The sequence below is a fragment of the Triturus cristatus genome, chromosome 1_1 (genome assembly GCF_964204655.1).
Source record: "Triturus cristatus chromosome 1_1, aTriCri1.1, whole genome shotgun sequence".
Classification (NCBI taxonomy): Eukaryota; Metazoa; Chordata; class Amphibia; order Caudata; family Salamandridae; genus Triturus; species Triturus cristatus.
The window spans coordinates 64,599,082-64,624,833 of record NC_140579.1 but is presented as its reverse complement, the minus strand read 5'-3'; the positions used below and the strand labels follow the sequence as shown (position 1 = coordinate 64,624,833).

Below are 25,752 nucleotides of genomic sequence, written 5' to 3'. Positions count from 1 at the left end.
TGACTCTGTGTGGAAATGGGAATTACAGGCAGAGATTTATTGCGTTTTGCTCTGGTGATTTCACAGTTGCATTAGTAGGAAAAAGGGGGAGCGATTTTTTTGGTGCAGAAGCAGACTCTTAGCACACACCCAGCTCCTTTCCATGTATAATCATGCACAGTATTTAGAAGCGAGTGGGGTTTTGAGGTTTCAGTCTGTAATGCAAATACATTCAGCATCACTAAGGCTGGTTGCCCTTGCTGGAGTGTAGCAGTCTGGACATGGGCTTTTTAAAAAATCTGAAAAGTGGTTTCATAATGTGTCAGTCTGTAAAAGTGATTTTCACTTGCCAAAAAAAAAGAGCAGTAAGTGTGCATTCAAATTGGCAAAGAAATTTCGTTTTGTGACTATTGTGAAAAGAAATGTAGTAATATATTTAAATAAAATAAAGGAATTTTTTTTTTTAGTTTTTTCAGGTATTGCTGAAGAGCAGTGAACAAAATTTAAGATGCCTACAAAATCCAAAGTTCAAAAAACGCTAAAAAAAACCTATATTTGAAGACAACTAGAGGACCAAAGTTAGTAGAAGATGCTGATGTTGGGAAAAAGAAAAAATCTTCTGGTAAGCACAAAAAACAATTTCTTAAAAATATATTCAAAAGAATGAAAAATGTACAAAATGTCTGTACTCGAAAGGATGTTTTTAAAAAAAAAAGGAGAGGAAAAAATTGACAATTTAGTTAATGCAAATATACCTTCAGCAACTGAAAAGATTTATATAAATAGAAAAACAGCGTTTAAAGAGATACGTAGAAAAATGTTTCAGAGAAGAGTTATGTCTAATTTGATGAAGGATGTGAAGAAATATAAGAAAAAGACAAAGTTTTATAAAAGAAAAAAAGAAATAGAAGCCATTGCAGCAAAGGCATTAGAATTAAAAAGGAAACTATTCATATTAATTTTGAATAGGATGCGTACATTAGACAAAATGGTTAATGTACTGAAATCACATAGCAAAAGGAAAAGAGTAGTGAACAGAACAAACTTTTGTAAAGTGTTTTTAGGCAAGTGGATGCATAGTTCAAGTAGTGAACCTTTTTTTAATGAAGAAAGCTATTTTCAAAGTAATAGTTTGCTGCATGCAGTTGACACCAGAGGTCGTTCATACGAAGTAAAAAATGGTTGCATAATGGAGAAGGAGATAATGGTTCCAAGAGATGAGGTACAAGTGATGGCAGATGAGGCAATGGGGAGACGTCCTAAAGCCCCAGTGTACACTTGGAATTGTAGTAGTATTTGCACTGTGCGTCAGGAATCTATTGACAAATTTCGAGAGTTTCTAAGAGAATATAGTAAAAAAAAGTATAAAACAGAAGATTAAGGTGCTTCAAAGTCTGGATCCATGCAGAGTGAGAGAGAATACTGGTTTACAGGGTCATTCTCTGGCTTGTCTATCTAGAAAAGTGTGCAATAGTGTTTTCCATCATTTTAGGATGCTGGCTGTTCATCATACTGAAATGAGAAAGTTTGTGAGACGGTTGTATTTTGCTAAAAGTCCAGCAATAAAGTTAAATGAATTGAATAGGGCTCTGTTCCGAGGAACGGTATCAGATGTAGAGAAGGTTGTTGATGAAATTCAGTTTTGTTACTTTGGTCCTGAACAAAACAGTGCAGAGAAGGACACACTAAATGAGGAAGAAGTGGAAGAGAATGTACAACCATTTGTAAGTAAGACATTTAATGATCACATAACAAAATTTGAAAAAATCTCTAATGAAAGACCAAATATTACTTGTATTTGTTGCCACAGAACTCATTATAGAAAACAAACCAGGTATGTTGATCTGTACAGAAAGAGTGAAAATGAAGATAATTATAAGTGGAAGGATTTTGCCACATATATATTTCTTGAAAATTGTTTTGAATTGGGTGAAGTTCAGCGTATTTGTAAATACTGTTACAACAAGTTAGAAATAATTTAGAATTGGATGCTATTCCTGCTGAACTTTCTGAATTAAATACTTATGAGTCTATACTTATTCAATGTGTTCATCCGTTCCAGACCATAGTACGTATGGAGCCCAAAACTGGTAAATTACCTCCTTCTGATTTACTGAGAGGTTTAAAAGGTAGAGTGGTGTATTTGCCCTTGGATTTGAAAAAAAATATGGAAACTATTGATGCGGATACTTTGGAAACTGAACCATTAGTTATTCTGGTTAATGGTGTACCTACAAAGAATAAGAAGATTTGGCAGGAGCTGGTAGATGTACGGAAAGTACAAAGAGCAAATTTGTATTTGAAAAGGAATAACAAATGGTATGAATCAATTTATATAGAAGAAGAAGAAGAAGAAGATTTACAACATTTTAGCATACATCCTCTTCATTCAAAAGAAGTTATGGGAGACAATATTGATCTCTTTCAGATGAAGAAAGCAAAAGGGACTCCCGTGAGTGTATGGGAGGAGAGCTTGGAAGCTCGATGTTTTCCCCAGCTGTTTCCTAAAGGAAAAGGAGGACGATACGATGAACGTCCAGAACAGATTCCAGCTTCTGAGTATCGGACTACAAGACTATATGCTGAAGATCCCAGATTTCGACAAAGTATTCCTTATTTGTTCCATCTTTTATTTGAAAGCGACTTGTCTGCACTGTCTTATGCAGTAAATCACATTTTAAAAAGTGGAGTACATTTACAAAATGTGTCTGCTAAGGATTTTATGGAGAAAGTGCAGCACCGAGATGATCATTTGGAAACACAACTTATCAATCTGATGGCTTGTCAGCGTGGGACAAATGAATATTGGTACCGACGCCATGGTGAATTAAAATGCATGTTACGGAATTTAGGAACACCAACATGGTTCGTTACCCTAAGCTGTGCGGAGTACGCTTGGGATGATTTACTGGATTTTCTACGAGAGGCAAATTCAAACATTAAAAACATCGAATACAAGACAGCAGGAGAACTGTGCTCATTGGATCCGGTTAATGTTTGCAGATATTTCAATCATAGATTTGAGGCTATGATGTCCTTCATCTGCAATAAAAAAAATCCACCTCTTGGAGAAGTAGTGGATTTCTTTTGGAGAAAAGAGTACCAGGCAAGAGGTGCTCCTCATATTCATTTGCTGTTGTGGATTAAGGATGCCCCAAAGTTTGGAACAGATACTGATGAAGCAGTGTTATCTTACATTGAAGAATATGCAACATGTGCTATACCAAAAAGCACAGAAGAGAAAAAGTTAAAGGAGCAAGTTTTACGTTTCCAAAGTCATCGGTGTGGAAAATACTGTCGACGGAAATACAAGAGCAAAGAAAAATACTACACTAAATGTCGATTTGGATTTCCTAGACCTGTTCTTTCAAATGGAAGAGTTAACAGTTTTATGTCAGCTGTGAGACATACTATCACAAGAAAATCACCTAAGAATACCTACAACCTTAAAAGAAAAGAAGAATCAAAAAATATAAATGACTACAACCCAGTCATTTTATCCATGTGGAACGCTAACATGGATATACAGTATGTAGCTGACAATTCCATTGCTGTTGCTCGATATGTAACGTCTTACATTACGAAATCAGAAAAAACAGAATTGAAGGAAATGTGGGAAGAGATTTCTCACGAGAAGACTGTCAGTAAGAAGCTGTACAGTTTCAGTTTGAAGATGTTATCGCATCGAGAAATTGGATCCTACGAATGTTCAGATAGGTTATCTTCTGCAAGTCTCTACTCGAAGTCAAGAAGAATAATTTGGGCAAGTTTAGGCCTTGCAGCAATGAGAAATCGGGTACTGAAATCTGTAGGAGAAATTGAATATTTGGCCGAGAATGACCCAGAAAGTACAGATATTTTGAAATCAAACATGTTGGACACTTATTATCCCAAGAGAAGTCAACATCTGGAGAACATGTGTCTCTATGAAGTGCTGCAGAACTACATTTATTCACGGAAAGCCGCAGAAGACATCATCAATGGAAAATATAAAGTCGTTGGTGAAGAAGGATGTTTGGTGAAGCAAACAAAAGGAAGTTTGATAAATCACAGGAAGCTGAGTTGCGACACTACTGACAAGAAGGAATTTTACTACTTGGCTCTTTTACAGTTGTTTAAACCATGGCGTACAGAGGATGAACTACTGGGAGAATTTCAAAGCTATGAAGATTCTTTTAATGCTTGCAAAGACAGCATACAATGCAGTACATTCTCAACTTATCTGCAAATGTTAAATGAAGAAATTGAACAGGAAAGTACAATTGCAGCAGAAATAGCTAGAGACAGTTCTCAGGACAGCCAAAGTTCAGGAACACTCAGTCAAGATCCCCTAGGACAACCAATCGTTGAAAATGAAGCATCAATAGCCATGAATGAAGTGGAAACGGCTATGAATCAAGCTCAAGAATAATTTATAGACTTAGAAAATTTGGAAAGACAACTGAATCAAGAGCAGCAACAAATTTATGAAGAGATCAAAAACAAAATTGATCACGGATTTCTACATGAAAAAAAAGAGTGCTCATGCACATCATTTCATCCAATCAGGATGTATGTAAGCGGACAAGCTGGAACTGGAAAAAGTGTCCTTATAAAAGTCATCAGAAGCTACCTACAGCAAAAAACAGATTCTACTTTGTCTTGTGTGGTTACTGCTCCAACTGGGTTAGCAGCATATAACATAAAAGGAATCACTTTACATCGTTTGCTAATGTTACCAGTGGAGCATGAGAACAAAATACAATACAACAAGCTAACTGGAGAAGCATCCTTGGAAGTTTCAAGAGTCTTGAAGAAGATGCAAGTTCTCATTATTGATGAGGTGAGCATGGTTTCAAACTTAATGCTTGCCTTTGTGCATTTAAGAATGCAGCAAATTTTGAAGACAGACTATGACATGTTATTTGGTGGAAAACACGTCATAGTTTTTGGAGATCTTTTGCAACTTACTCCAGTTAAAGGACAACCAGTGTTTAATACTGTCACACATGAAGACACGAAGAAGTCATTAGGAAGCATCGGAAATACAAATATTTGGTCCTTCTTTGAGTACAAGGAACTTACTACTAATATGAGGCAAGCAAGCGATGAAGAATATGGAAGTATTCTGAAAGATATCAGAATTGGACTACTCACAGAAGTTGGCAAAAAAGCATTACAAAGTCGGCTGCTACATAATTTATTTCCAAAGGAAGAAATAGTTGCAGAGAAAATATACAAGAATATTGCAGAAAACAAAAGTGTCATCTGCTTAATGCCAACTCTACGTGAATGCTCAATATTTAATGAGGAGCTTTTGAAATTGGAAAAGGAAGAGATCAGGAAATTGGAAGCAGTGGACAAAATTGAGGATGGAAGAATTACTGTCACAGTAACAGGCAAACTGAAAAATAAATTGGACTCACTAGAGAAGAACATCTCCAAAACAGCTGGATTAGAAAAAAATCTATATGTTTGCATGAACTGTAGAGTATTTTTAAGAAGAAATTTGGATGTTGAAAAAGGTTTAGTTAATGGAGCTATGGGAAGAGTTGTGGATTTTATTAATTATCAGAAAAAAGATGGAATTGAATGTTTAAAAATAAAATTTGATCAGATAGAAGAAGTTAAAGATATTTGTCGTTGTACAGTTCGTTTCATGCTTGTGAAAGACTTATATGTACGTAGGAAGCAGTTTCCGTTTTCTCTAGCATATGCTGTAACTATTCACAAGTCTCAAGGATTGACTGTAGATTGTGCATTTGTGAACATTGGTTCAACTGTGTTCAAAGAAGGTATGGCATATGTTGCTTTGTCACGAGTGAAAACATTATCAGGTTTATTCATGATAGACTTTGATGATTCAAAAGTTAGTGCTGATACAAACTGTGTAAAGGAGTATAATAGATTAAGAAGAAGCTATGCTCCTCATTTAGGTCAGTATCCTGTGTTGGAGAAACGTGTAGTTTCTCGTAAAAGAAAAAATGAGAATATCTGTAATGAAGATGTAGAGAAGAGGAAAAAAAAGAGGAGTGATGTAATTGCAAGCAAAAAGAAAAAGGAAAATGAAGAACAGGTTGTAGGATGTCATTTTGAAAATAGCTCTGGTGTCAACTGCTACGCAAATGTAGTGCTGAATGTTGCATTTTATCTGGAAAGTTTGCAAGAGCAGATAATAGTAAATCAGGGAAAAAGATTCTGTTCTGAGCTGAGTCTCCTTTTTCAAAAGCTGAGTAAAGATAAAACTCAAATAGAAAGTGCTACTGAAATTAGAAAACTTTTAGATATATGTTCAGGACGAACACAGTTTTCTCAAAATGAACAGCAAGATGCACACAAATTTTTTATGTATTTTCTTCAGGTACTGGAAGAAGAAGGGTTTCCCATTGAAAATATGTTTGGTCTCTCTTATAAATGGGAACATAGTTGTGAAAACTGTTATAATATATGTGGCTCTAATGTTGATAATGAAAGGTTTATTTATTTGACATTGCCAGAGAGTAAAACAGTCACTTTTGCAAAATTAGTTAAAGATGCTAATCATAGCATGAAATGCGGTGAGTGTAAATCTGACATGTTTTCAACATTAATTTTAAAGGAATACAGACAGTATGTAATTTTAATGATGCAACGATGTAGAGCTGATGGTTCAAAATTGGATACTTTAATAAAGAAGTTTACAGGACAGCAATTATCAATTTCAGGAAAAACTTTTGTAACTTTTGCAATAATTTTCCATGATGGACCTACTGTTACTTCTGGACATTACACAGTTTATCTTAAATGTGAAAAAGGCTGGACACTGTGTAATGATTCCCAATTGATTTTCAAACAACGTTTGCCTTTTGATTTAGCAAATTCCTATCTAATCTTCCTGAAACCTAAATTTTAGAGAGATTTGGCAAGATCTGGACAAAATAATTTTACCATTTTACTGGATTACCATTGGAATTTTGTAAAAAAAAGATTTTTTAAATTATCATTTGGCCTAATGGAAAGATAACCAATTGTAATGTGGACTTTTTTATTTTTTAATGAAACTTTCAAAAACCAATAATTTAGAGATAATCGGTAACATCTGTACAATTTAAATTTTGGAATGTTATTGGAGTGCCATTGGAAATTTTTTCAAAAATGATTTTAAAAATTACTATTTGGCCATGCGGTAAAGTAACCAATTCTATTGTGGACTTAATAAATTATTCAAAAATTTTTCGTGAACCAAAATGTTACAGAGAATCGGTGAGATCTGGACAAATTAAACTTTAGAATTTTATTGGATTACCGTTGGAAATTTATTCTCAAAAAAATTTTTAAATTACTATTTGGCCTAAAGGAAATGGAATCAGATGTATTGTGAAGTTATTTGAGATATAATATTGTGATTATACTTCTGAAACAAACATATCAGACGGTATTTTAAAGAAATAAGTATTGGTATTAGATGATATTTTTTTAGAATATCATGCATTTCTATAATGTTAAGTTTAAGTAAAAAGAGATTCTGGGCTTTTTTAATACAATCTTTGAGATTGTTATTTTTTTTTGCCCGCTGTAAAATGATGAATGCAATTGCTTTCACAATTTATAGTGAAATGCAATATATTCTGAAAACAGCAAAAATAAGGCAAAAATATTTTTTGAAAAATATATAAATATGTGTACTGTATTATAAAATGTTTTAAAAATATTAATACTTTTTTCTTTTTTTTCAGATTGATATAGAAAAATTTCGAAAACTAGAACCATTTTTCAAGCAATTTTTTTTTAAAACAAATGAATAAATATTTTTTTGAGTGGGTATGGTAAGTCAATAATAATAATTGTAGTCTCTCAAGGACCTTGTAATGTGATAATTGATTTTTAGTGTTTTTTAAAAAAAAAATTAATAAATTACGCGTACCGTACGCGTACGGTAAAAAAAAAAAAAAAAAAAAGTTTTTAAAAAACATATGTAAAAAAAAGATGAAAGATAAGGTTGGCTCTTAAAAGAGCCGTTGTGTTCATGCAGGGACAGAGGAAAGAAAGACTGGGAAAATTAGTCAAAGCGACAAGTGTGCTGATCTATTTTGTTGTTCACTAGGGAAACACTGGTCTCCCTATGACAAATTAGATCATGACAAGAGGCGCATCGAATATCAACCCTCGCAAACCGAGGGTTAATTTCCAGAGGGCCAGCAAAAGGAGATGCTCCCCCCACAGATGAAGGGCTCACCTGACCTGCAGAAGAAGGAGTCAGCCCTGCAGATGATGGTCCAGGCTGAGCTGCTGTGGATGTGCTTGGTTGACTTTCTGAAGAGTTACCTCCAAAAAGTCGAGCATGTGTCCTTCTGTGTACATCCTTGAGGTGTCTCTTCATGGTATGATTCCCAAAGGAATACTTCTTGTCAGGATTACCTCTTGAAAGTACACGCTTACACAGCTTACAAGTAACTAAAGGTGCATTTACCTTTTGCTGGCCTTCAGGAAAAGTAAAATAATCCCATACATAAGAGGGCTTTTGTTTCCTCGCTCTCTGCCTCAAGGTAGTGCTGCTAGTGCTAGCCTCACTCTCAGAAGAGCTCTGCTGTTCTGCCATCGTATCACAAAGACAACCCACCTCCTTCTCCTAAGGGATCACAAGCAGAAATGAGAGGAATGGGTGTGGTGTAGGAGAGTTCTAGAACTGAAAGTAGTTTCAACCAATCAAAAGTTGTGTTTCATGATCACATGACCTACCGTACGCTTACGGTACGCTTACGGTACGCTTACGGCAAAAGTGCGCATGCGCGTAAAAAAGACACGCGCTTGCGCGCATGCGCATAACAGTCACTACCCGACACTTCCGCGTAACGTGCGCGTGTAGCGTACGCGCGCACGCGTCCCACGCGGAGTACGCGCGGCTACGCAAATTGCGTAACTATACGCAAGCAGCGTAGAAAAATTACGGGCGTTGCGTAAACCGTACGCTTACCGTAAGCTTACGGTACGCGTATTAAAAAAAAAATAAAAAAAAAAGGAAAAAATGTATTGCTAATAAATTTTACCTGTTTATTTTGTAAAATATATTAAAAAAAAAAACATATTAAAGAATTTTAAAAATTTAACCATAGTCTTTATAAAAGGTAAGAAAATTAAAAAAAATATATGTTTAAAAAAAATAGAAGAAAAAAAAAATTAGCATTTAAAAAACCTTGCAAATTCACTGAAAAAACCATGGGTTTCACACACGTTATAGTTAGGAATTAGCATTTAAAAAACCTTAGAAATTCAGTGAAAAAACCATAGGTTTCACACACGTTATAGTTAGGAATTAGCATTTAAAAAACCTTAGAAATTCAGTGAAAAAACCATAGGTTTCACACATGTTATAGTTAGCTGGACATTTTACTCGTAAAAAACCAATGAAATTCCCCCGTTATAGTTAGTTCAGCTAACTATAACTCGCGCGCCCGCAATGCACTGCTGATGACGTCACATATTACATCACTCATGACATGGTCAGTGACATCACTCATGACATCACTGATGACATCTCAAATGACATCACTGATGACATCATCCTTGTGAAAGAGTGGCAGACCTCCTCTTCCCCTAATATAACCTTTGATACACACATTCAAAAATAGAGACTAAAATTTTCAAAACAATGGACATACCAATAACAGTTACAACAACCTCTTCAGTAATTCTAAGATCCACATACACATCCACTCATTCACCAACAGCCCTCTACAGTCACTCATACATGTACTCACTTATCATATGTACTCATACACCTATACATCCTGTTACACAATGCCACTCATCCATAGAGCTACTCACACACATAGTCACTCATGCTAATAAAGAATCAAACATACATTTACTTGCATATACAGTTATACACACACCACCACACTTACTTCTACGGAAACTTACACATACTTAGTCTTTTAAACAATCACTTATAGAAATACATACTTATTCATACAGGAACTCTTTCAATCTCTCACTCTCACATATACTCACTTATATACACCAATAGTCACATATACTAGTTTAAAACATATGTAGTTACTCATAAAGACATTATTGAGACAGTCATTCACTCACTAACACACCCATACACACACTCATCCACCCATGCAGTCCTGCACACATGCTCTGTTCAACACATACAAACAGTGAGTCACTCATTCATGCACCTATGCACTACGTCATACCCCCACCGAACCATGCAGACACTCAGACTAATACTCAAAAAACCAACTAATAACCTATATAGACACCCATGTAGCTACTCACCAACTCATGCAGCCACTTGTACACAAAGTGAGACTGATACAGATATTTACATATTTAAACATTACTCACTAAGCCATGTATTCACTATGATACACTTAATAGTTACACAATAAATTTTTCAAAAAGAAATCATCCATTTAGACAGTAATATACCCATTTATTCTTCCATCGACCTTGAGATATACATATATAAAACATATTTAATTTTCAGAAAAACACACATTCACTGGATGATGTCATCAGTGATGTCATCAGTGATGTCATTTGAGATGTCATCAGTGATGTCATGAGTGATGTCACTGACCATGTCATGAGTGATGTAATATGTGACGTCATCAGCAGTGCATTGCGGGCGCGCGAGTTATAGTTAGCTGAACTAACTATAACGGGGGAATTTCATTGGTTTTTTACGAGTAAAATGTCCAGCTAACTATAACATGTGTGAAACCTATGGTTTGTTCACTGAATTTCTAAGGTTTTTTAAATGCTAATTCCTAACTATAACGTGTGTGAAACCTATGGTTTTTTCACTGAATATATATATATATATATATATATATATATATATATATTCACTGAAAAAACCATAGGTTTCTGGGCTGTTAGCTGGACATTTCACTCGCACAAAACCATTGAAATTCCTCTGTGATAGTTAGTTGTACTCACTATAACTCGCGCGCACGCAATCCACTGCTGATGATGTCACATATTACATCATTCATGACATGGTCAGTGACATCACTGATGACATCACTGAATACATCTCAAATGACATTACTGATGACATCACTGATTACATCATCCAGTGAAAGTGGTTTGGTTCGTTAGTTAAATATGTATGATATATATAGCAATCTGCATTGAAGAATGATTGGATATATAAATATAAATATCTGCATGGAGGATTTAGTAGCAGTGTGATTGACTGTTTACCTGACTATTTTATAGTGTCTCACTAAATATATTGGATAGTGACTAAACTGTGTGAATATCTGTATCACTTTGTCAGTTGTTGTGTAAACTGCTGTGTCAGTTGGTTACTAGCCATGTGAAAGTCTATATTAGTTGTTGATTAGTTAACTGAGTATTTGTATGGGAGAGTGAATGTGTGTGTGGTTCGGTGGGGGGTGTGTGACTGCCGAAAGATGTGTGAATAGTTGATTCAGTAGGTATATGAGGTTAAGACTACATGTTATAACAGTTGTTTGGGTGAGTGAATATCTTTATGGGTGTGCTGATGAGCAAATATATCTCTTAATGGTACATGTCCAACAAACTAGAAAAAAAAGGCAGTGTATGTGACAGTTGTTGTATATAAGTAAAGTATACATAAGACTCAGTGATTGTATGAGTGACTGTATGGATAACTGTATACTTGTAATAGTGATTTTATAACACACTAAGTATGAGTTATTATCTATATGAATAAATGAAGTGGTGTTTGTATAAGTGTGTAGCTGAGTAAATGTAAGTAGGATTCGTTGTTTGCATAAATGAGTAGGATGACTGCATAAGTGAATAGGATGTGTGCTGGTGTGTAATGTCGATATAGGTGTATAAGTATATTTGATAGTGTTCTATTGATCATTGACAGCATGTATGAGTGAATCTATAGGTAAGTGATTAGATGTGTGTGTAGATCTAGGAATCAATGAGTGGGTTTTTAGAAACTTGTATTGGTGTGTCAATGGATTCAAATATGGTACTCTGTATTTTAAAGTGAATGATGAAAGGTTATACTAGTGTATGATGAGGTGTATCGGATTGTCACGTGGATGATGTCATCAGTGATGTCATTTGAGATGTCATCAGTGATGTCATCAGTGATGTCACTGACCATGTCATGAATGATGTAATATGTGACATCATCAGCAGTGGATAGCGGGCGCGCGAGTTATAGTGAGTACAACTAACTATAACGGAGGAATTTCAATGGTTTTGTGCGAGTGAAATGTCCAGCTAACTATAACAGCCCTGAAACCTATGGTTTTTTCAGTGAATTTCTAAGATTTTTTAAATGCTAATTCCTAACTATAACATGTCTGAAACCTATGGTTTTTTCAGTGACTTTCGAAGGTTTTTTAAATGTAATAATAGTTATATGTATTTTTTTATACTGATTTTTACAGTTTTTTAACTGTTTAATTTTACATATTTTATTTTTTAAATTACATTATATATTTTTAATATATAAATGGAAATAAAAATGTTTTTTAAAATATTGAAACTGAAATATTGTTTTTTTTGATGAATGTATAAGTGCAGAACTAGAAGTGTGCTGGTTAGTTAGGATACTGCATGCATAGTGGATAGGGGTTTGAGGCAGTTCATGTGCTAATGCCTGGCTCGCTGCATGAGTACTTGGATACTGATTGAATGATTAGAATACTGCAAGGAGTGTGCCTGGGTGAATTTATAAGTGTTAGAATTACTTTTCAGGATCAGTACTGGGCTCAAAGATGCAGCACTGAGGTATCTCCATGTTCACGGAAGTACTAATAAACAGGAACAGGGGTGGGAGCACACCGCTACACCTCCCAGCAAGGTTCGCCCCTGGCATTGTGGTAAATGCAGTTTCCGTTACTTGCTTGCTTCAAGAGTGTTCCAGTGTTTCGCCACAGTTGGCGCTGATAGTGCTGATCTCTAGACACTTGGTTCTGGTTCTTTAACCGTCATCAGTAGAGATTACAGTCTTTCAAATGTGGGGTTTGCTGAGTAGGCTGCCAACATCTTTCTCAGGTCAGGTACCTCTCACATCTGTCTGATGACTGCAGCAAATGAGGTGGTCTCTTCCACAGCAGTTGAAGTCCTGAATGTCCAGTTGCTATCTGTTGAGATGAAAACGAATGTCCTCCCTGAAGTTTGGCACCCTGGTTAGACCTCGTCCAAGCCCTTGCTGCCATTCAACGAAGGCCTGACTGGCATTCTCATGGGCACCTGTACTAAACCAAATTCCTGCCCAGGTATAAATAGACAGGTAGCACAACGCCACTGACCTGCTCCAAGTGACCTTGTGTTTTTGCTGCAACATCCTGAGAGCCAGATCTCCCTGCTTCCACTAGCAAGATTAACCCAAACTCATTCCCTATGACTTCCCTGAATGGAGAGTTGAAGAGAGTTAAGGCATACGGGAAACATGTGTATTCCTCACTCAGAATCACCCTTCAATCAGACAAAGCCAGCTACTTGCGGGTAGGTACTCCATTGCATTATGGAATGTGGTTGCAGAGATCTTGCCAGCAGACCTGGAAGAATTCTGCGCCAACATGTCTCAAACTAATGAGGCTTAGACACAACTGACTGTTTAGGTAGAACTAGCATGGTGCTCCAGTGCCACGTATTGATGAGTTCCACAGAATTCTCAGGTGGCATCCTGGCATCCCTCATGGATATGCCTTTTCACGGGTCTCACTTATTTGGCAAAAAGGCCAATTCTGCACAGGAGCTTTTTAAAGAAAAGAGAGCCACAGCACGCTTCCTATGTCTCGCCACACGCAATGGAATATCCCCAACAGCTGTGCTGCTTTTAAGGCATCACCAGGGGCTTAACATATAGGCAACACGAAGCCCTTTGACCCAAACAGAAGGCACCCCACTCGTTTCTGAAACGGTGTAGGGGGTCCATTTGGGGGGTCGAAGATGAGTCTGGCTGCTGCGTTCTTTATCATCTGGCTCGTTCACCACCGTGTGGGCTATTTAAACATTAGGGTGGACAAGTCGAAGAGCTACGATGCTTCTTCGACTTCTTGATGTGCTTCGACTTACCTGACCCTGAGTGCAAAGACTTAGACGAGGAGTGATGTAGGCTCCACTATCGGTCCCTCGACCTCCCACACGACCGGGATCTCGAATGACGCGAAGCCGACTGCCGGGCCTCGAGTAGCTTTCGGAACCGCTCCCGCAAAGACTTCGGGGCCATGGTTCGGTAGTCGGAGCACGACTTGGGGTCATAGTCGCACTCCAGGGAGTAGAGGCACACGCGGTGTGGGTCCGTCACCGACTTCAGTCAGGTACAGGAACCGCAGGCCTTGAAGCCAGGCTTCCCTCGTGCACCAGGAGTCGATGTTAGACTCAAAAACAAAGTCGACAAAAGTCACAAAAAAGTCAGTCAAAAAGTGACTGGAGGTACCGCTCTCTCCGGATCTCCGCTTGCTGGCGCGGAAAAAGAAAGGACTGATGTCAGAGCACGAGGGCGGCGTCTAAGTATCTAACGCGACATCATACCGGCGACCACGACGCCAACGACAAACGCGGAGCCGACCGACGCCATCTTTCGACAAGCAGGGGTACTACTGACGAAAATTCTTCCGGATCCAGTCTGACGCCTGGGGGTAATTCTAAGGTAAGTAATCTATAACTAACCTATGTTTCTTACAGATATATCGTTACCAAAGGTAAGTAACTTGTTCATCATCTGGCCGTTCACCACCGTGTGGGCTGTTTAAACATCAGGGCGGAAAAACTCAGTTTACAATGCATAGCTGAGGTGGCACCGGACATCTTCCAGCAATGAGGAGAACCATGACTCAAACTCTTGACTGCTGCTGAAAATGCCTAATGTCAACACTTTTTCTCACTGGAATTCCCAAGAAAGCGCTCTTGCGGAGAAGCATTCCACCTAGAGTGGAGCACAGGACTTCTGTATGCCTTCTTACTGCTACCTCTCCTGTCTAAAATTCTGAAGAAGATCCGGAATGGCCGCAGTTGATAGCATTCAGTCTCCCTCTCGAAGTAGCGGATGTCTTCTTAGCAGCCAGACGCCCTTCAAAGTCTGCATATGCTGGAGGAATTTTATGGTTTGGTGTAACACCCGTTGCAGGCTAAACTATCTGATGTATTCTTGTTTATTTTGTATTTGCCCCATCAATGACTTGCAAGTGGGCACTATTAAAGGTTATTTGTTGTCCTTATCTGCTTTTTTGCATTTACCAAGCCATCTAGCCGTGTTTAAATAACCTGTTGTGATGCGATTTCTATAAGGATTAATCCACATGTTTCTACCGAAGCCCTTTGTGATGTCACAGTTGGACTTTAATTTTGGTCCTTACTTTACTTATGGGACCCCGTTTCAGCCGTTACATAGCTGTTCTCTACGTCTCCAAACCCTGAAGATGGTGTTTCTGTCGCGATAACTTCAGCTCATAACGTGAATGAGCTCCAAACTTCTTCAGTCCAGTTGTATTACACTACTTTCTTTCTGGACACACTGGTGCTGAGGGCTAGGCTAGAGACAGTCCATCACACTTCCAATGTTCTTTACACCTCCTCACCCCCTCGAAAGGAGGAGAGACTACAATGTCTTGACCCCAGAAGTGTTTTCAGCTTTTACATCGATCATACTGAAGACCATGGGGTAGACAATCCGCTCTTTGTGAAGTTCTCTGGGGCAAAGAAAAGCAAGGCAGCGCAGAAAAAGGCTTTGTCTCCCGTCAGATAGCCCTCTGCATTAGGATCTGATACACGCTGAACAATAAACAACCTCCTGAATGATTTAGGTTGCGTCCATCAGGGCCAAAACTGCTACCAATGCGCTGGCACACAGAAGGCTTGTGTCGAATATTTGTCAGGCCGCACCTTGGGCAGTGCACACATTTACCAAGCATTACTGCCTGGATGCCTGGATAGGCTGGCCCTACAAAAGGGTGTTTTGGTCGTTCAGTCCTGCATGAGCTTTTAGTCTGATCTATTCCATAGATCCACCACCGGGGGAGGTACTGCTTTGGTATCTATTGTAAAAGTGAGGGCGAGTAGTATCCAGTAGAATACCAAGTCATTTACCTTTGATAAGGATCCATCTGGTGGATACTCTTATCTAACTGCAGATTCCTTGCAGCCCTCCCACCTCCCAAGTCTTTGGAATGGGCTCTTTTACATCTAAAAAAGGTCTGACGTCCGAGGTCTGCGCATTAGCGTATACAATTTGTTTTTGTGCACCCCATCCAAGGGCATAGATAGTGTTAATAAAGAAACTGACGTTGGCGCTTTTGGGTGGCACTTCTATGCAACTCCAGCCATTACTTCTAGGGTGGAAAGGGTCGACGCAGAGCTGCATAACGGCACTAGGGCTATGCTGAACATTTTTCTGGATCAAGTCTGTCACCTGCGGATAATCTAAAGGTGAGGAACCCATGATTAGATCCACCTGACAGAGTTACTAAAGGTAAGTAACTTGTTCTTTCAGGCCCTTTAAGGGACTGATCCTCCCTTCTGTCGGTCTACCTTTTAGGACTCTCCAGATCTCCCCCAGAGATTTCCCCTTGCAGTCTGTATCTGCCTGGAGCACAGTGCTCCAAGCCTGGCACAAGACAGCTGGCAGTCAGTGGTTGTCATGTCTAGCACCTAAATGTAGAAATGTCTTCCCCTCTTTGCCAGTCTTCTCTTCAGATTTGTCCAAATCCTGAAGCTGCTAAAATCCCTCATTTTCAGTTTTTCTTGGCAGGGTCGGTTATCCGCCGGGGTCAGTTATCTGTATTTCAATCAAATTTACAATTTTCAAGCTGGCAATGAACTGGTTGTCAATTTACAGTTCTATAATGTGGAAGATTGTGGTAAATTGTGTTCTCGCATACATGCATTTTTTGTGTGTGGAAAAGGATGGTTTAGATGTTAGTGAATTTTTCACATATGCCAGGTTGAAGTCCATATTATGCTCAGAACCAAAGTGGTCATAGTTCAATGGTAACCATTTTCAACTGACTGCCCTCATTCCCCTCTCTTTCAAGGTCCGATCAGACGTTCTAGATACGGAATCCCCAGCGGCTGCAACCCTCCTGACCTGCTGGAGGAAGAAAGTCTTTGCTTTGATGGTGCAACTAAAGTCACAGGAGCTTAACCAGGAGAACGACGCACGGCACATCGGTAGCAAGGTGCGAAGGGGTCTGCCTGGGTGGTGGTGAAGGAAGGCTGTACTCTGGGGAGTATGGAGATGGGTAACAAGGTCTTCTGCTGTGAGAATGGTCTGTTTCAAAGAGTTAATCTGGGTATACACAGTTTGTCAATTGTAGCACAAGATGGCATAAGAATTACAGAGCTTGTAACCTCTAGGACCTGAGGCCTCCGGAATCGGTACTAGGATACAGAGCCTGTCACTCTTGGACATTTGTCGTATTTGGAATAGCACAACAAAAGCCTTGTCATCTCTGAGACTGGACAGTTCAAGAATGGGAGCGGGGACACAGAACGTGCCCTCTTTCTCATTTGATGTCTTCGGGATTAGCACAGACATCGGTCACCTCTGGAACCGTAGAGTGATAAGGAGCCCGTCAATTCTAAGAGTAGATGTTACCAGGATTAGCTCGGAGATACAAATCTTTCACCTCCTGGGCTTGGGTTTTGACTTGGCACCTCTATGGATGCCTTGTAGTCTGGACAGGTATAGCCTGCAACCTCTATGGATGGGTGGTATCAGCCTGTCACCACTATATTTGGATGCCTTTGGATCTGGCAGAGAGAGAACCTGTCACATCCTAAAAGGGTAGCTTGGCGCCTGGCACAGCACTACAGAACCTGTTGTGGTTTGGACTAGATGAATCTCCCGCACGAGACAGCCGTGATCTCCTCACTCTGTTTTCTTGTGCATCAGATCTCGGAGCTGGAGGAGGAGCTTCAAGCGAGTACTCAGAAGCAAGCTGTGCTCATCCACAGCCTGCAGGACAAGACAGCCCAGCTAGAGATGGAGAAGGTCAGCAACAAGGTAAGCTCTTGCACCACTGCCACGTATGCTGTAGCCACTCTGAGTGCAAGGGAAGCTTGTGCTGCTGCCTGTGTTGTACCCACTGTGAGTGCAAGGGAAGCTTGCACTACTGTTGCCTGTGCTGTACCTGCAGCGAGCCTCAGGGAACCTTACATTGCTGTTCACCATGTTGTATCGTGCTGTACCTATTGTGCTTGTGAGGAAGCATGCACTACTGTTGTGTATTCTGTGTAACCCTGGGCGCACAAATACGCAACGCTCGTGAAGTTTGCGTAGTTTGTGCTACTTCGCGCTACGCAAATTGCACGTAGCACAGTGCAAAATTGCATAGCGTAGCGGGCATTTTTTGCTTGCTCATGGTCCTCAACGTCAAGTTGGCGACCGCGAGCGATCAAAATGACATCCCAGCGCGACTTTTTCCTCGTTTGCGATCAGCAACATCAAGTTGCCGATTGCGAGAGTGGAAAATAAACCTCCCGGTGAAATTCTCAACGCGAGGAGGTCAGGTTTCTCATTGCGAGTGTTCGCGTATGCTCGCGACCGCTCGCGATGAGAAACTACCATTCCACGTTGAGAAAGCTGCCTCTCGAGTAAAAATCTACTCGAGCGGCAGAAAACGACCGCTTGCACTGTGCAAGATGCCGTTTGCAATGATTGGACAGTGCGGACAAGCATCCGGCACTGTGCAATCATCGCGAACACCGTACTAGCAATTCGCATAGTGCTACACATATCTCGCGAAGTGCACTTCACGTAGCTACGCGTAGCGCTACTACGCGAACTACGCCCAGGGTTAATTCTGTACCCCTTTTATATAAAGTTTTAAATTGCCTTTTTTTGAAAATTGGCTTAGTTTTAACAAGTTTTAAAGTTTTGCTGTTTTCCCTTTCATTGTGTTGCATGTGATATTTTGTTTGCCCCTCGGCTCGTTTATATTCTGCCTGTGCTTTGCCTGTTTTCTTTGTATGAGGGAAAGGTGAACTGTTAGTGGCAGTGCCGTACCTGCTCTGTGTGAGTGGAGCTTGCACGCCTGTTGCCTCGGCCTGTTCTCATGTGTGAGGGACATATTCATTTCTGCTCCTTGTGCTGTATCTGGTGTGTATGTAAGGAATGCTTGAATTACTGTTGCAACTATGTATCTCTTGTGTGCCTGGGAAACAGACACATAGAAATTGATCCCTACCTCGGTCACTCACATGGGTAAAACTTTTATTTCTCCTACACAGACTCTGCAGGAGGAGCTCACTCTAACCCGGGTTGGGGTTTCGCGAGTCCTGCAAAGAGCAGAGCGAACAGAGGAGGCACTGCAGCACCTGGAGAAAATTGTGGGCAGGTAAGAAAGTCACTGTTTGTAAACCAAAGTTAGGGAACAAGCGAAGATTATCCTCACTTTGTAGAAGAAAGAAAGGAGCCTGCTTACTCGTGTAGTAAGATGCACTCATCTCACTGCGGGTGGGAGACTCCACCAGTGTCCTAGGGGCGTAGCTTGATTCCACAGATTAAACTTCAGAATTCTTCAGACTGTTTAGTAGCACAGAAGGTGAAATGGAGTTGTCTTAAACAATTCACAACTTGGGACTGGTGTACAAAGGTAGGCTCATAAACCTTTTGATGTTTTTTAGACCAATTGGTTTGCGACCCTCTGCTTCCTATTGGGGTGTGATAAATGTGTGCAGGAGACATTTTGGATCTCCTGTGAACTGCTGTTAATGCAGGCGTTTAAGGCCTGCAAGGGCCCACAGACCTTTGTCCCTGCATTAACATTCCCTGCGTTCTGATTTCTTTGTAAAGCAGCCCCTCTGCTGCTGACGGGGCAGCTTTAAAAATAATACTTTGACATACATGGGATGGCATTCAGAAGTGTGGTCCTGTAGACTGCTGTCTTCTCCCTTGATGCCAGCCATCACCTTTTACAAAGTGGGTGCTGTCCCATGGGACAGCCTTCCGCCTTGCAAATGGATTAGCACCCCATGTTGACTTCCTGTGTCTTGTCGATGGTTTTGGTTTGTGACTGCACTTGTGGTTGTAGAGCATTGCTACATATCATTTTGCTGTGAATGAGATGAGAGAGTCCTTTTCATGACTCCTTGCCATTCAGAATGAATCACAGAAGGTAGCATCTCAGGCAGAAAGGCCTTTCTGACTGTCAGATTTCCTTTGGTACATTGCTACTTGTAAGTTTGATTGCCTAGAGGGAAGTCAAGCCTCACTGGGCTCAGTATTCGTGTTCCTTGCCCCTCGTACATGACTGAACGACAGAGTTAGAAAATTACAAGCACCATCAAACAACCTTAAGCTAGGTCCCTGGTTTTGTGAAGCATCATGTAACCAAGGGTTTTCCTCCTGCTAGTACTCTGCTTGAGGTTCAGATTATATGGGGCACTGGGCATTGATGACAGGGGTTAGTGTAGTCTCCTCATTCCACATTGTGTGTAGAGGATAACTAGCAGTCTGAATTCTATACCATGCCTGGTTGTCAGAATGCAGTACATCGAAAATCAGCGATGAGTAAAAGTTCTGACATGCGGTGAGAGACTTTAACAAGGAAATGTACACAGCAACATCGCCTTGCTACGGCATTTGACATGGAGATTAGTTTTCGCTGGGCAAATCAGTTTGGATAGTATATGGTGAGCAAACGTTGTTCCTACGTCTCACCGAACAGTCTTCCTTTGTTATCTGAGATGTTTTCATATCATCCCATAAATATTAGACAGAACAATAATCCTTATTTTCCCCTATGCGCTTTTGTGACCAATAGTTTTGTGGGCCTTATTTGGATAACTAAGAGGCCTTGAGATATAGTCTGACACCTCTCTAGACTGGATGAGGACTTCCACTCACCAATGCCTTGTAGCTCTCAGCGCTGCGATTGAGATCCCAGTTTTAACTTCGAGGCACAAGAGGACTTGAGATACAGGATGACACCTCTAGACCGGAGGAGGGCTTCCACTCTCCAGTGCCTTATAGCTCTCAGCACTGTTATCGTGCTCCCAGTTTTTTGAGGCTCAGGCATGTGTGCTGACACACAGATCTTTGTAGACTTTTTATGAAGGCTACACCCCTACATGTAGTAACCTCAAGTAAAGAAGGAATCAGCATACACATTGTTTTCTTCATCTGTTTTCCGGAGTCTGACGTTTAGGTCTGTGAGTGCAACATGAAAAAAGAACCTTCTCTTGAGTGCTTTTCTCCGCCATGCCTCAAACACTAACCCCGGAGACAGTTGTTCAGTTCAGATATATGTATTCCAACTATAGGATTATTGTTTACAGTCTTGTGTATTGAAGCCCAGACACGTGTCTGATTTGTGTCAGTATTTCTATAAGGTTCACTGCCATGGGGCCTTTTTTTTGGTCACCGAATGCTTAGTAAAAGGCACAAGCCCAGCACAATTGGGGTTTTGTTAATGGGCTATTACATTATCGGCACTGGCTTGACCAAGAACCTGAATATCTAATGGTGGGTTGGACTATTTCTCTTTCCATATGTCAAAGAAACTCTAAATTTGTAAGAAGCCATTAGAAAAGGGGTCTCTAACCTTTTCTGTAGTGAGAGCTACTTCTGATGAGTGAAAATCAAAGTGAGATACTCAAGGGTAAGCAACTTACGTATTGTTACCAGACACCCCATGCACAGCTTAATTGCCTTTAAGCCAGGTTTTCTTCACTTTACATTTCTCCCATTTGGGAAAAAAATACAATTCTTTTACTTATAAATATGGCACAGTGTCTACTGGCCACTGGGAGCAAAATGCCTGCTGCTTGGAAATGCAACACTATGAAATGGGAGAAAATTTAAATGAAGAGTTAATCATAAAGGTAAATTTTCATTTTCTCCCATCTAAAAGCATTCAGAAACATCATTTTGTCCTCATGCTCCAATACTGAGTCGACAAGGGCTTTTATGTAAGAGTTGAATAGTTCAGTTCTGCACCTCTATGATCCAGCGTGGCCCATAAATCTGACCGAGCCCTGCTCTTTATCAGGCTCTGCTGTCTGCAGCCTGGTGATAATAATGTAAAGTAAACACACCCTTCCATTAATGTTGAAAGAAAAAGTGACACTGCGCTAATTTCAAAATGAACGCAAGGCTGCAGGCTACTTTGAAGATGGGTGCGAGCTTCTGGTAGCTCGCGATTGACTGGTTGGAGACACCTGCTTTAGAATGTTGATTCAGTACTGTAGTGTTGAAACAACCTTTGCTTCTTGATATTTGTTTAAAGGCCTGTCCCATGAGTAGCACGGTTGTCTTTTCTTTCACACGTGTTCATGCCATTAATTACGTTTCTTCTGTTTCCACTACTTGGGATTTTTCTGCCATTTTTCTAAAGGGATGACCTTGCTATCCATATTCCTGGATGTTAATGAACATGCCTCTGGAAATGAAAAGTCACTTCCCTGGAACACCTGGGGTTGTATTGCTGGAGTGCCCCAGGGCACAACGTACGTTTGCGCCCACATTGCATGCCCCTGGGGCGCTTTGGTATTACAGAAAGGGCCGCAGATGCTTGTACTTCCCCTTCTGTAATACCGATAGTGCCAGTGCACATAAAGCATGACAATGTAGCTACAAACCGTGGCAGGGTTACAGTCTTGCGCACGTCCAAGATCCTGTCAAAAGTATCGATCAATATCTTAAAAAGTGCTCTAGGGAAAATCGAGGGGAACAGCCACCTATGCCCCAATGTTCCTCCGTCACAAAGGAAAAAACTGACAAACAAAAGAGATTCCCGAGCAAGAGCAAGGCAATTGAGCCTATAAGCAGCAATTCACAATAACAATCATAGAGAGACTAATATAGAGTCCAATAAGTCAAACAAACAGTTTTCTTCTTTTGTTTCTTTAATCTTCTTTGTTCTTTCTCAATCCTTCCATAGTGACGAACTACAATATATACTTCATTTGAGATTTGCTTTTATGGTGAGTAATGGTTTAGAGAAACTTCTGTTATCATCACAATGGTGAGAAATAATCAAACTCCTAGCGTGGAGCTTTCTTCCTCTTCTCAAGGTGGTCCTCTGTTGCTTCTTTTCCCTTTTTGCATTTTTCTTTTGGTGCTGGGTAGCACTTTAACTTTCTGGCGGACTTGCACATGGTGGATACTTTCATTCTTTTCTCTAATTTATGGATGCTTTTCTTTCTCTATCTGAGTCACATTTTTAATTTTTTTTTGTATAGTGTGTGTACTCAGATTTTGTAAGAATATGCGTTTTAAGTGATAAATGTGTTGAATAGAATTATTTCTATATCATTGTAGCCCTGAGGAAGTTGCCGGGCAACTTACCCGAGACGAAACACGTGTTGGCTACTGATCTTTTGTTTGGTGTTCTTAACAATACCAATATGTCACTATGGAAGGATTGAGAAAGAACAAAGAAGATTAAAGAAACAAAAGAAGAAAACTGTTTGTTTGACTTATTGGACTCTATATTAGTCTCTCTATGATTGTTATTGTGAATTGCTGCTTATAGGCTCAATTGCCTTGCTCTTGCTCGGGAATCTCTTTTGTTTGTCACATAAAGCATGAGTTCGCGGCTGCCCTAGAGGCAGCGCATTCACTATAATGAGGTGCATTTTAGTGGTTAGCGCTGGGCGCACCTTTTGAATGTTGTGCCTGCTCCAACCAGGAGAATGCACCACATACCGTAATACAGCCCCTGTTCTCCAACATGAGCATCTTCTTTAAATTAATAAACAACCCTTGTATCTTCTCTGTTTTCATCAGATTGGAAGTAAGTGTCTGGGTTACATCTTAGTTTCACTTCTTGCTCATAAGTATGAATTTCCTATTGCCCAACTCACTAACATATTGTATGGGGTCACGGACAATGAGTTTTCGTGTTTATTTGGAAAACAAGGCCCAACACACTCTGTATAAACCCCTTTCCTGCCAGTTTACAGTATGGATTCATGACTAAGGATTGTGTGACACAAATGCAGGATTCGTATCCATATGTATAAGTCGTTCACACTTGTATATATGATTTATTAATGCAAACACTTACTAGTGGGGTGCGTGATCGCAGGAACTGCTGAGAGCCAGAGAATTACCGGTGGTTTTGCTATAAAAATGTATGTAAATGGAAAGAAAGTCTAACATATTGAGGCCACTTATAATGCTTCCCCACTGCTCTCTGATTATATGAAAATACACATAAGACCTGAAAGCAAAAATTGGTGGTTGTTTACTTTCTAAATAAAATGTATACAAAAATATGCAACTTGGGGGGAAAACGCTTTACTGAACTATTATGCAGTTTTAGATGCCATTTCTTTGACGTTTCAGTTGGTAAAATGGTTTGATGCAGGACTATATTAAAAAAAAAATTATAATAATAATGGAGATTCCGCTTAAAATCAGAGATTAATAATGGAGAATCAGCATCAAACCAAATAATAATAATGTATAATCTGAGTAAAACAAAAGATTTAATAATGAAGAATCCGTCTAAAACCAAATATTAATAATGGAGTATTATCTTAAAAAAAGAGAGATTAATCACAGAGAATCAGCTTAAAACCAAATATTAATAATGGAAAACCAGCTAAAAATCAAAGATTAATAACGGGGAATCATTGTAAAATTAAAGATTTAATAATGAAGTTCGGGTCTGTAGGAGGCATACAGGGGTCACTGAACATTTACCCTAGAGAGATTGCAAATGTACTTATACAGAGGTCTCGCTTGATTAATGAGCAATGTAAAGATGTACACCTTGTATGCAAAGTGGCCTTGAGCCTTCATTGGAGTTTATCGAACATTGTAAATGCAGAATCATTTTCTGTTTATACTTCTGTCGAAAATTACAATTATGGATTTGTCCAAATATTCTGAGCAAGTGTTGAAAGAAAAAGAAATATTGAAGTTTGGGGAGAGGATGTAGAGTTGCGGCTCGAGCAGTCAACCTCGAAGCTGGGGAGCCGGGTTCAAGCCTGGCAGGGACGCTCAACAAATTCCGGGCAAATCACTTCATCTCCCGGCACCTAACAAAAAGGAATGTGTCCATCTGTAACGAGACTGGTGCTCATGTAAAGCGCTCTGATACCGGTTATCTTTGGGTCGAGTTTGTGCTATATAAAACTCTAAAAACAATTCTAACACTTTTTTTTTTTCTAAAGTCTCAGCGTAAAACCAAATAATGGAGAATCAGCGTAAAACCAATATAGGCAAAATGACAATACATCAGGGGCCCAATCTCTAGGGGCCCAAAAGTGCACCCGCAGTATGTCCTTGTATTGGTGCCAATTTGCTACCTTCAAGGACTCACCAGATTTTACAGGAGCAGGCTTAGAAACTGTGCTTCTTAAAAGAACTGTGAATTCGATTCTAACATCAACAAAGATATGTTTGCTGATGTGAAAATCTGCTGAGAGATTACTATTTCATTTCACTACACCGCCTTTTTTTTCTAGACTACCTTTTTTTCCCAACCCTGAAAAAGATTTTACTTTGGTCTTTGTCAGGAGTACATTTTCCACCATTTCCAGTGTGGGCAGTGATGTGAGAAGCGTTGGTGGATAAATAACCTTAAACATACAAGTCTTTGGCTGTGCCCAGGTTTAACAGGCAGTGCAGTCCTGGAATGACCACTTCCCATCAAATTCCAGCCTGTGGGAGTAGAATTGTGAGAAGCTAGCTAAACCAGAGCTGTATTACAATCCTAACTGTGATAGAATAGGAGCCCTGGCATAATCGGAGAGGCTGTTATCAGAGCTCTAATATTTATCACCTCATTTCACATCACCAAGAGGGACAAGTAGATTTGTCTTTACAGGACCAGTAGATTGAGGAGGCATTCACTCCAGTGGACAGGTATATATTTTATAAAATGC

The 25,752-nt window shown here is 39.7% G+C and overlaps 1 protein-coding gene across 3 annotated transcripts in view; it reads left to right on the top strand.

The window, feature by feature from the left end:
- LOC146869417 (coiled-coil alpha-helical rod protein 1-like) overlaps nucleotides 1-25,752 on the top strand; it is a 208,944-nt gene that overhangs the window by 112,798 nt on the left and 70,394 nt on the right. For all 3 annotated transcript variants that reach the window (XM_085599815.1, XM_085599812.1, XM_085599816.1), the window contains 3 exons: nucleotides 16,947-17,090; nucleotides 17,807-17,917; nucleotides 19,144-19,250. In XM_085599815.1, the coding sequence (XP_085455941.1) occupies nucleotides 16,947-17,090; nucleotides 17,807-17,917; nucleotides 19,144-19,250 (362 nt within the window). The remainder of the gene's footprint in view (nucleotides 1-16,946; nucleotides 17,091-17,806; nucleotides 17,918-19,143; nucleotides 19,251-25,752) is intronic.